The sequence below is a fragment of the Platalea leucorodia genome, assembly GCF_965183815.1.
Source record: "Platalea leucorodia genome assembly, chromosome: 3".
NCBI classification, from domain to species: domain Eukaryota; kingdom Metazoa; phylum Chordata; class Aves; order Pelecaniformes; family Threskiornithidae; genus Platalea; species Platalea leucorodia.
Window position 1 is genome coordinate 32,574,902 of NC_138825.1, and position 14,385 is coordinate 32,589,286.

Below are 14,385 nucleotides of genomic sequence, written 5' to 3' on the forward strand. Positions count from 1 at the left end.
TGTAGTCGTGGGGATCTCCAAATAGTGCTATGTAACCCTTCCAAGTCTTCTGGATTAGGGTCTGTAGCTAGGACACCCTTCGCCTCAGCAGTCCTCTGTTGTCTGAATTGTCCAGTAAGTTAAACACTGAGTTTATGTTTGAATATTCTGCAAACACTTGTTTACCGCAGGACTGAGGTGAGGACTGAATTGTACTCCTTTCAGCTGTATTAGATACAGTGGAGAATCCCAGGCACTTGCCTGAACTGCTGTCCATTTCTTTTACAGGAGTTGCAACTCTAGGATTTGCATAATTTTGCATCCCATATTTCTTTCCTTCTGCACCCTAAAGGAACTGCTGCAAGACATACACAAGTTTCTTCAAATCCACAGAATCCTGACGCAAAAAAATTCAGTCCAGAGAAGATTGATCTTCATAAATTAGCTAGAGTAGCAACGTTCTCCCCTCTTCCAATTAAATTAAGTGCAAACAGGAACTAAGAAGGGCATAGGTCAGAGTAAAGGACAGCCTGAAGCTTCTTGAGGTCTTTGACCTATTCCTCCCAGACTAGTATTATTATGCTGACACTTTGCAATAAAATCTTGTTATATAAATTATTTCAAGAGCATAGCCATATTAGAATTATAAAAGAGCTTCTCCAGGCTTTATCAACGTCACCCGATTATTCACTTTTTGAAGTCCAAAGTATTTTTGCACGGAGCATACATACATATGTAGCGTGTCTTTATATTTTTATGTTCCTGTCGCAACTTGTTTTGACACAATGAAAACTTGTTTTGAAAATACTGAACACCTACAACAATCCCTTTTGGGTGCCAGACAAGCGGATTTGTCCTCCCGTGACTACACAGGCACAGCCAGCTGGTTTGCTTCATGGAACCCCTAATAATTCACCTCCTGTGTAGAAGATTTACCATAACTCTCCAAAGTCTCTAGGATTTGCAGTTTCTTTATAACAGGACAAAATCAAAGATGCCAACCCTTCTTTTTTTATATAATTGTTTTCTTTTTAAATTCCATTTGTCAGGAGCTATCTAATTCAACACAATTAGTGCTAATTAACAAAAGGAACTTAAATTAATAAATTGTTACATTAATTCCAATAGCGGGTATGTATTTACATAGGTCATATTCCATGAGTGCTCATTAAGTCCTTATCAGGTGGTTATACCCTCCTCCTGCATCTCTACACCTTGCATTTAACACGGGCTGAATGCAAAAGTGTGGAAACCTACTGAAAACCCATTCTTTTAATAGGCCTCATGCCAATGTTCGAGGCCTAGTTTTTTTCCTTGTAAACTCAGACACGAGACATTTAAACCTCTTTGCTATTTCTCCTATATATAATGCATTAAAAGCATATTTCCAATGGGCGAACCATATTGTCTATTTATTCACAGGCACTTTCACAGCATTCCTCACCAGGCTGCGCTCACGGCAGAGCAGAACAACCCAGTTTCCTGCTTTGAGATAACTATGGGGTAACAGGAGATTAATTTTACGCTAGACATTTTACGACACCTCTATCAGGAGAAAATGATTGTTAAAACAAATTATCATTCTCTCCAGATCTAAGATATTACAACGACTGAAGTGACAAATAGTTCTCAGCGCTCTAACTTTTGGTTGCATAGCCGGAATCGGGCTGCAGCAGGCAGGCCCACAACGTGGCTGGGCGCCAAGTGGCAAAGGCTCAGGAGCTAATGAGAATCAGGACGATTATGGCATGCGCTAGGCATTCGGGAGGCAGCAGCGCTTCTAAACCACCGTTCAAATCTGAACATCACTAAAACTCATCCAAGCACAGCAGCAGAATGATAAAGGTACCTTCCAGGATTTCTTTATCGCTTCAAATATACATAACGATACTTGGCACGTATTCATGTTTCTAAACTAAGCTTCTTGATGGTATGCTCTCTGGGATGTGGTTTATAATTTCCTTACTAGGCAGCTTTATCTACAGCAAATATTTTGCTTTTATGTGTAACACAATGTCTACACAGTTCTCCATTTTATACATCTCCAAAACTGGCGATGCTAAGCAAACATCTGAAGTGTTTATACAACAGCAAGACAATAGTTCTTAAATTACTGCTACTGTAACTGGCTAAACACACAAATGTACAAAGGAGTCAGTGCACAATGCCATTATGCTGCTAGCAATTTTTTTTTCCGGGTGCCAAATTCATCACATTATCTCTCTTCCTCTTCTAATATTCCTGTCTCTCTACCTCCTTTCGCTGTGATTTACCTACAAGGAGTTTAGTAAACTTCCTATGCCCACTTCTATCTGCCAGTCTACACAAGGCACTGACTGTGCAGCCAGGCTGATGGACAGGCCAGTAATCAAGCATCAAGAGAGCTGGAGGTCTGCAGTGGGCACCCATCAAAATGCAAGTTTTTAAGAAAAGTCATTGCCTTCAGCTCAGTTCATAGTATTACATGACAGAAAATCGTCTCTAAAATTACAAACAAAACAAAACATATGCTACCAAAACCATAACAGGAAATTGAAGTAGTAGAACAAGTGAAACTAAGTACACATCTGAAGTTTAAACATTAAAATTCACTCATGCCCAAAAGCTGTTTTCTGTATTTTACCAACAATGTCTTTTTCCTCCAGAAGTTCTTGTTCGAGTTATTAACATTTCTGATTCAAGTTACACAGAAAGGTACAAGAAACGGTTATATTTAGACATGTTTTTCAATGGTTTGCTGATTGCAGAAATAACAGGTGGCTTTACTCCATATGAAGCAAACAGAAATAAAAATTAAATTTTCATTTGGTTATACATTTGCGTGTCTGTTCCAAAAAACCATGATATCAATTGATTTTATAAATAAAGTCAAGGATTCAACATAGCTCTGCTGTAAAAATTAAGACGACTTTGCTGCCCAACTTACTATTAAGCAAAATGAATCTTGACAATCTGTTCAAATCACGAAACAACCATAAACACAACCACCTGACTAAAGGCAAAATATGAAGGAAGGGAGTTCTAGGGAACTGCTGCAGAGCCAGGACTGTAGATCATTATGTAGCCTGGCAATTAATGTTTATTTTAAAGCAGCAGCATAAGTAGGGTCATCACTTTGCAAAAGATGGTAGCTTTGGTTCCAAGAATATATGTGCTCCCAAATGCAGGAACCTTTACTGACAATTACAGATAAAAATTACAGCTACTGGACGTAATCAGTGCGTATAGACCAAGGCCAGTAACTACGTAAGCTACTTTTCTGAATCATTTGGAAATCAAGATTCTGGGCTTTACTCTCTCACAGGTTTCTGATATAGATATTTGGGAATTTACAGAGGTGTACTGCACCGAAAGAGTGGCTCTAAGTGTCCCAAAGCATACGTAGCAAAATGAACCTCTCATTTTGAAACAGTTTTATCAATGTCTTCTGCTTGCCGGTTCAAGAGATAAACACTTCACTTCCTTCACCTTCTCCACAATGTATATAAATAGACTTGCTTCAGTCAGATGAAGGCTTGTGGTCTTAGATCACAGCAAATTTTGCTTCTGCTTTCTTAACTTCCATTTTCCCCTCGGGGATTACTCAGTGCTGGGGTAGCGGGTGTCTGCGAAGGGGGCACTGGAATATCTCTGTCACAGCACAGTCACTCCACTTCCTTACCACTGGATCATGAGAATGATATTCCAAGGCCATCATGGAAAAATTCAATCTTCATACAGTCTTTTTAAATACAGTACTAATTCGCAGGAAATTTCCAGTTGTATGAGCTACAGTGTGACAAGCCTGCTCTATTTTTCCTATTTGCTGAAGTGCCATAGCCATATTTTTCCACTCCAGGTAAAGGTTAACTTCTTAAAGAGATACTTTTTATTCAAGACATTTATTATTTCCTCCTACCTAGGCTACGTAAGTGTACACTGAACTCTATTGTTGGAGGGCAATTATTTAGCAAATTATTTAGTAGATTTGAAGGAGAGAGTCAATGCCAGGCAAGATGCAACTAGGAACCTCTCCTAAGTATAAAAGGCAAGGTGAAGGAGAGGGGGGAAGTAGGAACGATACAAGAAGTAGCAGAAAGCAGAAAAGACTGGGCAAAAACACATTCAGGAGTGAGGCTCATAAGGAAAGACAAGTGTAGAGATTCAAGAAGAGAGGAGATCACAGAAGTAATAATAGAATTTGAATGATCTTTAAGAGATTATTGAATCCCTTAATTGTACTTCAGAGGCAGAAATTAAGGGTTACACCGCAGATGCATCCATAACGAGTCTGACAACCAGCATCCCTGAAAACAAAGTTTGCTTGCAGGTGAAAGTACTGATTTCATCATGCCATCCGCTTTGCTTTGCCAGATCGCTTATCAACTGGGGCCAAAGGCAACATACCAAAACATAAAAGAAACCTCCTTGGATATTCATTAGGACAAACCAGTCAGAAGGAAAGGGATGAGATGCCACCCATCTGTGACTATATAAAACATATTAAAGAAGTTATTTCTCTTTGCTATTTAAAAGATACATGTTTGCTATTAGAAGTAAGAGGAAATTCTCAAACGGTCAGAGACCTCTCCAAATGGGGAAAGCAGACAAGAATAAACTCTTAAACCTTTTATGTAAAAGCAGAGTAATGCAGATCAAAAATGGATTTGAGGAACAAATTAGCTGTGGCCCTCCAAATAAAAACTTGTCAAACAGTACGAAAGCGAGTCAAAAAGTAAAAAGAATGCTCAGAAGAAATAAAGTCACAAAGAATAAATGAAACTACTTTTGCATCCAGGTTCACTGTGGAGGTGCTTAAAGAGGCTGCCATACCAGAATGCTGCTTTACAAGGGATGTACCGAAAGATCTGACTCACGCAGAAATGTCAGCCAAAAAGGTAACGAACAACTCAATGAAACACACACAAGCAAATCAGCAGGCCCAGATGATATTCACACCCAAGTTCTAGAGAAACTCAAGTGTGAGAAAGTTAAACTCTTAAATAGCTTGTAACCTCCTGCTTACAACAGCTTGGTACCAGAGAAGTGTGATGTCAATTAAAAAAAGGTCTGGGAGGATAGAGGGAACTGTGGACCAGTAAATCTCCTGTCCATACCTTAGAAATTGATAGACTGTTGTAAGAAACCATAAATTTATAAAAAGCCCAGAATTAGTAGACTTGAGTGAATACAATATATTGAGTAGGAGTCAAACTTATGCTTCACAAATCTCATATTTTCTTAAGGTACTGAAAACATGCGGACAAGAAAGACTCAAGTGACACACGCTGCTCAACTTTCCTACAGGCATTTGGGAAAGTTTTTCAAAGGCTTTTAAAAAACTGAATTACTGCAGCAGGAGAAAAGATCCATGAGTGGATAAATAGCAGGCCAAGATAAGAAAAAAAAGATAGGAATGAATGATGAGTACTATTAGGGTGAAGTCACCTGAGGACTGCACAGAAATGGGTGTTTTGACCTGTGTTGTTCAACATATTCCTACATGATCTGTGACAGTAAGCAAAAGAAGATGGCAAAGTTTGCTGATGTTAACAATTTAGTCAGGGAAGGAAAAAACACACAATTATGAGGAACTGCAGATGGCTCTTACAGCACTGGGAGACTGGGAGATAAAATATCAGGTGAAAAGTCAATATTGACAAACATGAGAGGGACACATGTGAGGAAAAAGACTTAATTTTACATACACAAAAACCAGAAAGAATATGACAGAAATAGTAAAGGGATAAAGAAGCGGGACAAGGGCAATCAGAAACATGGAAATGTTCTGTAGAAGGAAGGAGTGCACAGAACAGGAGAAAAGGTGACAGAAGAGACTTGAAGAGGTTCATAAAATCATAAAGGTTATGGAGGGGATCAGTGGATTAATTATTTGCTGCCTCTTTTCATACAAGGGTTAGGGGGTAACAACTGGAGCTAGCAGGCGGTAGGAATGCAAAAAGCTGACAAAGCTTGTTCTTCATACCACACGTTATCTGTGCAATCCCTTGCCACAGAATTTTGTGATGTTATGATGTGGGTTCAAAAAGCAACCAAAGAGAAGGAAAGCTAGGTAGAGCTATTGAGCAGAAATGTACCAATTCTGGATACAGAAATCCTTGAAGATGGTAGAACATGCCAGGAAAATACAACTACGTGCTCTGCCATGCTCTTCCACAGGCATCGGCTACTGCCTATCAACAGAGGCATGATACTGGGCTAAATGAATATTGAGTTTGACCTAGTATGACCATTCTTTGTGTTTAACAGAGCAATTACAAATACTACCCAAAAGACAAGACCATGGAGCTCACCTGCTATTTTTACTTAGCTGTTTATTTTGTAATTGATCAAGCAACAGTATTTATCTGGGCTACTAAACCTCAGCTCCTTCCAAAACCATGTATTTCTCTCTACCCTTTTCTCTCAAGCAAGGAAGGACATCTTTTTGCATCAGTTCCTAACTCTAATTCCACTCTCTAATATAGATCTCGCAGCTTTGGTAAATGTATAATTGCGTTCTTTAATGAAGCCAAATCAGACAGTTTATCATAATATTTCTGGAACAACACCTAACCCTGGTTATCTAAGAACCACCTACATTAAATTCTAGCCTTTAATTCCTACAAAGCAGTTGTCTTCCAGCAAAGTGCTATTATATTCCACTTCTACCAAGCCAACTCCTCCAATCTCTTCTGTGCATTTCTCTTGTCAATATATGAATCCTTTTTTGCAGAAAGAATATTTACTATATACCAAAACGCACATATGTACAGTTCACACATATACATAATGTCTATATAAAAACACAGAAAAACTAGTTGCCTAACAGATTTTATTTCTGTGCAATTCCTATAGCACCTATACTCCTCTTCTTTAAATAGTTGTTTTTCTTTTCCCACAGTCAAAGCTTTAATGAGAAGTGACCAGAAACAAATACCCAGGCCCTTCTGTCTTGGCTGAAATCCACATAATGCATGACAGCACTGAAGATCCCTGGCAGGCACCTGTCAGAAACTAACATACCATAACTTACGAGTCAGACTTAATTATCCAAGGAGACATTTAAAGAAAAGTACATGAAAAATATGGCTCAAGAAGGGCGACTATCATGTGTATGCACTGTACTCTGACTGTATGCAGAGGAACAATGTAAAAAAAAAAAAAAAGCCACAAACAAAAACCCCAAAACAAATCCAACTAAACAATATCCTGGGAAAATTCTAATTAAAAGCCGTACCTATTCTGTCTATTATATCTTATAATCAAAATAATTTTGTTATTAAGGTTTGCTGGTAAATCAACTGCAGAACATGTTACAGGGACAAATACAATCATTAAGTACTTTAACAAAACATAATTTTTTCTATTTGTCTTTCTACTTTGCACATGTAATTTTGATCAGCTGACACTCCCACAGAAAATCAGAGTTTTGATTTACTGGTCTATAAAATCAAATTAACTTCTTTGTAAGCTTCACACGGCTCGGTCACCACATGTCTTCTCGCTATGGCTGTCACAGCATATTGGCCCTTTTGTGTTCTGAAAAAGAGCCCACCAGTGGCAACAAAATGTCAGCCTTACTTGATTTCAGGCAAGGAAATCACTTTTGTTCAGTTTCTGATGCGAGACTATCGAAAATCAAAGAGTAAACAAGCAACACAGCTCAGCACCGCACCCCTTAGTTTGTACCTACCCCAGTGCTCTTCTCTGAAAAGAATCCTCTGAGCCTTGCAAACCTTCAGAGACAAAGACACAAACGCGTAGGGAAGGATGATGTCCCTATGTTTTGTGCTTCTGATCCCTACTCTTGTTTTTCTAAATTTCTTCTTAAGTTTAAGGTAACATGCAGCAGAGCCAGGGCCAGGCAGCCAAGGAAAAAGCTTTCTGAGCAGAATGTGAATGCAAACGAGTTAGTTTTTGGAAATCCACTCTTTAAAGATGCCTAATGTCCATGAAAATCATGTAATATGTGAAAATACAATTTGCTACTTTTACAAATAAGCAGGAACAATACTGAAATACAACCCGAATAGTAACAAATGATTTATTACCTTAATTACACCTATCAGGGAGAGAGAAGATTATAAAAAAGCTACAATGTTTACATGTAAACTTTATAGTGAGATTCAAGGTAGCAGAGGTAGAAACCAAAAGTTTCAAGGAAACAGGGAAACCTGTTACTTTGAAAGAATGCAAAATGTAGTCATAGACATTCTGCCTAAAATGTGAAAGAATTCTGACTTGATAATTAAAAAAACAAAGGATGAGTTGAAAAACTGGTTAATGTCAATATAAAAAAAAAAATCATTAGGGCACTCAAAATATACTGAATGCAACAGCAAGTCTTTGACATATTACAACTGAGTTCGTCTAAACAGCAAGACCAAAATTATCCTTTTTTTCAAATATCTTTTTTATTAGACCAAAAGATGTATTTCCTCTCCTTGCCAGGGAACATTAAAGCTTAAAGCAACCATTTCAGCCAAATAGCAACTAGCATCTTCACATGATACACATCTTCTAATTTTAAAATATTCAAGGAAAAGGTATTGATGAGGCTGAAAATGCTACGGCCCAGTGCACCAGCCTGACACTTTCTAATCATAGCACGCTTGCGCTGAGCACGAGCCGTAGCTGCAGCCACACTGGTGATACATACGTAGCTCCCACAAGATGCGTCTGCATATAATCTTAAGCTGCACTTGACCTTACGGCAGAGCAACAGCCAATATACAGTTGAGAGCACTTGAGCCCTTTTAAGCTTTCACCCTTACAGAGCCCTGACGGATATGTAAAATTAACACCACATTCAGCAAACACCGGTGAATGGCCAGGGACAACAATGTTATTCAGAAACCAGTTTTATCAGTCACATTGGAAAAAGAATAGGAAGCCTCGGAACAACTTTTTATTGTGATACCAGTTTTCCATCCTCCTGCTATTTTTAATGACGAGTAGGTGGATTTATGTAGGATAAAAGAGTAAACTGAGTCCTGACTTGCTCTCCCTGAAGTATGACCTAAGTCTACAGAGCAGCACTGGGTCGGACAGAAATTGGGCCAGAGTGCATCTAAGAACTGAACTTAATTTGTATAAACAAACAAGCTTTATTTACAGTATTCCTTCATAAAATCCCAGGCTTAGTGTCTGCATGTTCTTTAAAGACTCCATTTATGTACGCTTGAATGCCTATTTAAGCAAAAAACAAGAGAGCTTTCCCATGGAAACCGCACAGAGATGTTTTACTTCACACGTACACCACAAACAAGGCTGCTAACTTTCCATAATTTACTGTATTTTCTTAGGCTTGCTATTGTATTTTAGGACCAAATCTTTTGGAGAAGCTGCTTACGCAGAAGGCCACAGACATATAAATAAATGACCTAAGAGAGGCAAAGCCTGAGATGTGAACTGAGAGGAAACGGCATCTCCGCAGCTTGTAAGAAAATTTTAATATTTTTGGTTTCCCCTGTTTCTAGCTGGAGAAACAGGTTAAAATTTTGCGTTTAGTTGAGAAACAAGCAATCTGGAGGCATTCGGAATCCCATGATTTAATCAGGACTTGATTTGTCCCTTAGAATTAAATCAAGCCAGAGGGCAATCCCTGGGCCAAGACAACAGCAAGCTTCAGTTACTAGATGCTATCTCTCAGCGAGGAATCTAAGTCAGTGGGCCTCAAAGGAGCCAGGTGATTTTAAAAACTGCTTAAGAGGACACAGAGAAAGAGAAACTCGATTTCATGGACTTTATCAGACAGGCACAAATTGGTCCAATTACTTCAGCAAGAACACAAGCAGTTTTTCTCTGTGAATGAAAAAGATCCTGCTAAACTGATACTCTGATTTGAGAATTTGCCTTTTAGATTTAGGTGATATGTGTCTAAGTGTGAATGCATACAATCTACTTCTATATGTATGTATTTTAGGGGAGTAATTTTGCTCCTACTTATAATTACTACTGATTGTCTCAAGGCTACAGCAAAGGGTTAAGTCCTAACTTCAAAAGAGATGCCTACCTCTGCTGGGGGCCACAAAGATAAGCAAGGATACCAAGACTTTCAAGTTTAGCCCCTGAGTTGAAGGAATTGGATGGGCTCACCTGTTTGGAAAAAAAAAAAAAACCAACAAAACAAAAAACCAAGCCAAACCCAACCCTGGGAGAAGGCTGGGCACAGAATCAAAGCCCCTTTGGCATGAACTTATGACAGCTCTGCCCGTGAATAAGCAGGCTGTATTGAGCTGCTGAAAACAGAGGCAGGGCTTGCCAAAACTGAGGATTAGGAAATCTCTTGAGTGACGGTATTTCAAACTTGGTGGTGCTTCTGTAACCTACAAAGCAATATGGTATACATACTTCATTCAGTACATGACTGGACAGCTAATGAACCCAGCTGGTCCAAGAGCAAGCAAAAGCCTGCCTTGACGGTGTCTCAAGCTACAGTGAGGAAGATGGTGTAAACTGATCCCTCAAGTGTCTGAGAATAAGGGCGGAGAATTTTGTCAGATATCAGAATGTCAAGTGGGAGATCCCGTGGCCTTAGAACAGTAGGGCCACAAAGCTAAACAGAGCTGTTTTGTCTCAAAGGATGCTAAGCACTTGGGAGACCATTTGGCTAAGGGGGGAAAAGACTACATATAAGCAAAACCTAATAGATAATATTTAGAAACACAAACAAGTTGTCTCTGATTTATCCAGGGCTAAATTTACTTCAGCTGAGCAGAATTACGTGGCTTCTCGAGGCTAAATCATGTATCCTTCTTTTCCGTTTTTCTTTAGGATGTTTTGACATGGTGCTTGAACTAATATATTTAATCAGAATGCTTTCCTATATACCTACATATATTCCCATATACTCGGTCCATAAGATGACTACAGTAAAAATAAAGTAGAATGAAAAATTATTTGGTTGTGTCGAAACACACTAACCTATTCTAAGAAGCCCTAGCAAATATTTTAAACGCTGTTTACATAAGGTGCTCAATTGTGTTAAAAATCTTTCTTAAAACACGCTAACATGTATCATAACATCATACTTTTCTTTATACAGATTTATTTATGGTACCTACTCAGGAATCACTAGTTGTTCCTGCAAGCAAAGCGCTTTTAACTAGAGCAGTTTCTCCGTCTCTTTGCAGCTCAATGACAGTTATTTCAGACATTGCAGCATACTTTCTTCCCCCGCTTCTCATCGTCTTTCTCATGTTACGTATCCAGTGTAAAACTTAAATGCAAAGGCTCAAACATAAGAGTGAATAACCTCACAAAACGTACATGTGATAATAACTGTACACATTTAGTGCTTTTTAAAGGACCTGTTATAATACTTCTAAATTTCAAGTGCAGGGCAGAGAAGTCCATTTGTATACACCCACTCATAAATGAATGCACTTAGCAGACAGCACATAGGTACTTGTAAGCTTCCAGCTGCAAAAGAAATGCATTTTGTAGTACAGTGATAAAAAAAGCCACAGTAATGCTTCCAGTTATTGTTTCATTTTTTTTTAAACAAACTACTCATAATATTCTGCTAGAGAAAAAAAAAAAAGAAGTCCACCAAAAAAAAAAAATCATATTTGATCAAGAAATGGCTCTCCTAGACAGTATGGTAGTAAAACCAAATACTAGCATAAGAATTTCTATTACAATGCATCAAAATCCAAAATCAAATGTTACTTGATGTTCTCCATAAAATTTAAATTAGTATAAAATCTGCAAATGCTTCAGTCAATTGTTGTTTGCTTCCATCATTTCCAAATTACAATCAGTCTCTGACCATGCCATTCATTTGATTTACTCAGCTTGAACTGGTTTCATTCGACTTTTATTTATGCATCTTTGCTAATTTAATTTAATCTTCTGATTGTCATTCAAAACATTCATCCCAATATGCCTTGTTATTTATGCAGTTTGATGCTTTTACATGCTGAATAACTGATAATCAGCCTGCTTAAATCTCTTGCTGTTCTAATATTCTTACACTTTGCAAAATTGAAATACTGCAGCAAGGCCGTTGTCCATATTGCTCCATTCAGGTAAAATCTGTTTTGCTTCATTAGAAGACAGGGATAACATCTAGTATACAGAAAGGGCACCGCTGCCCAGGGCAGCTTGCCCTTGCAACAGAACCACTCTGGAGAGGCTGTCCTGTCATCTTTAACTAAAGGGATACTCGGACTGAAGCGGTGTCTCCCCAGTCTGAAACAAGGGCTTGCAGAAAAACTGCAGAGGAAAGAGTTCTGTTTCTAGCCAACAGAAAAAACAGTAAAGAAAGAGATATTCAGACTTTCAGATAACTTTCTCATGTTCTGATAGGACTGCCTCCTATGCTGGTGGTTTGCTCTACCTCCTCCTGTTCTCCTGTGTCTTTTTATTACAGCCTTATTCCAGATCTTTCAGGTTTTTCTTCCCCCATCTCACATGCTTCCCTTTCAGGGTCCTCCCTGATGCCAACACAAAACCATGGAGTTACCCTGACTGACTGCTATCATGCAGATTACTCCTGCTGGGGGCTATCTTGTCTACTTAGATTGAAAGCTCTTTGGTGCAGAGATTGTCCTCACTCTGTGCCCGTACAACGTCTAGCAGAAAGAGTCTTCTTTTGAGCAGTCCTCTGGCACTAATGTAATAAGCATAATTAATAAAGTATCCGCCTATACTCATATGTGGGAAATGCTAGGACTATATGAGAACAAAAACAGGTTCAGCTTTTATAATGCTGGAAATGTACAGTTAAATCCATGAAATTTCTATCAACAGGTGACCATGTAACAAATGGAATATTTAGTAGGAAACAGCAATGTGACTTACTTTGCTCTCTTGGCCATTTCATTGCCATCCCAGCGGGGGCTGTAAGGGTAATTCTTCTGGGCCTGGGAGTACAGCTGGCCACTGTTAGTGAAGTGGTAGACGGACTGAAACGTTAGCGTTGGTTGGTCTCGAGGAAAGTAGAGGGGTAGGTCAACTGAAATTAAAAAGAAGGAAAGAGAAAAAAAAGAAAAAAGTCATAGAATTACAACATTGCAGGTTTTTTTCCTTTTTTTTTTTTTTTTTACTGGGAATATATCATTCCTTTCTGTTGATTTAAAGGTGACAGAACAGGAGAAATTGATGATTACTTCTAAAATATACTTCTGCATTTCTTATAAGTAATGATTCCAACATATTGCTGTATGAGACAGTTTGCTTTATCAAAACAGTTTTGTAAATTACATAATTAAAAAAATGTTTAGCTAGAGTATTTCTATGCTAATCATAACATTTACACCATGATTATTTTGTTATAGAAAAATTAATGCAATATTTTCCTTTATAGCGAAATTTTCCCTTTCAAAATTCCACAAAATACATTCTGTTTATGCTTTCCATTCAAGAAACAAATTTCTCTTTATCTTCATTAGCCAATTCATTTTAGTACCCCCATGGACATCAAACCCATTATCATTCTCATTTTATAGCTGTCTGAGACTTAAAGTGGTTAAATGACTTGATAAAGGATGTAGAAAGATTCAGTCACATGAGCTGGAAACGATCTCAACTTGCCGTCATCTGTTAGACAAAAAAAACACCCCCAAAACCAAAAACACACTGCGAAGTCATTAATACCCAAAATATCTCACTAAAAATAAAAATCAGAACCTCTTAGTTCCCTTTGCTTATCACTGTCTCATGATCATCTAGGTCTGGCAGAACAATAAAATAGTCTACAACAGTTAATAATATGGTCAGAAACTGGTTTTTAACTTAACTTTTTCATTGCTAGATTTATACTTAAGATTTTCTTGGACTACTTTTAATTTCAGGAGGCTTCAGAAATCTATAGTTAAACTGAGTTATGACAACAGACTTGAATTATTTACATTAACTGTCTAATCTAATACCAAGATTAGAAGGATGTGCATTTGTTTTAACGGTGTAGATTTAATTTACAAAGCACCTACGACTGTAGTTTTTGCTATCCTCCAAATCACAACTCTTTAATTCTGCACAATGAAAGAACACTACAATGGAACAGTAACTCCTTGTAAATCTTAAATCATTTTTCCTATTGGTGTAGCAATGAGCGAAATAAATTCATAAGATTATAATTCATTCATATGAGCCTGGGTTCTCAGTATTCTCTGTGGCTTCACAGTTCTTTTTAAATAGAAGGAAAGACTCCTAACTTAATAAACAGGTTGTAAAAGCTGAAGTAGGAGCCAAAGCATGTGGCAAAATCACTACAAACAGAATTTTAAGACAGAGAAAGGAACATTACAGGACTGAACCCATCCTCAGGTGGAACAGGATCTCCCCTCCAGTACACTTGGTAATGCATTATATTTTCTACTTTTAAACACTTCATGGAGCATTGCTTTTGAAATCTCTGCTGATAGACTGAGACATCAGTGTAAGACAGATTTTATTTTTCTAAATCCCATGCTATCA

At 38.0% G+C, this 14,385-nt stretch overlaps 1 protein-coding gene across 2 annotated transcripts in view; it reads right to left on the minus strand.

Annotated features, from left to right (window-relative positions):
- Positions 1-14,385, minus strand: part of BABAM2 (BRISC and BRCA1 A complex member 2) — a 173,908-nt gene that overhangs the window by 9,362 nt on the left and 150,161 nt on the right. For both annotated transcript variants that reach the window (XR_014227553.1, XM_082305426.1), the window contains exon 11: positions 12,769-12,922. Coding sequence is in view for 1 of the 2 variants with exons in the window: in XM_082305426.1 (XP_082161552.1) it covers positions 12,769-12,922 (154 nt within the window). In the remaining variant the exon portion in view is untranslated. The remainder of the gene's footprint in view (positions 1-12,768; positions 12,923-14,385) is intronic.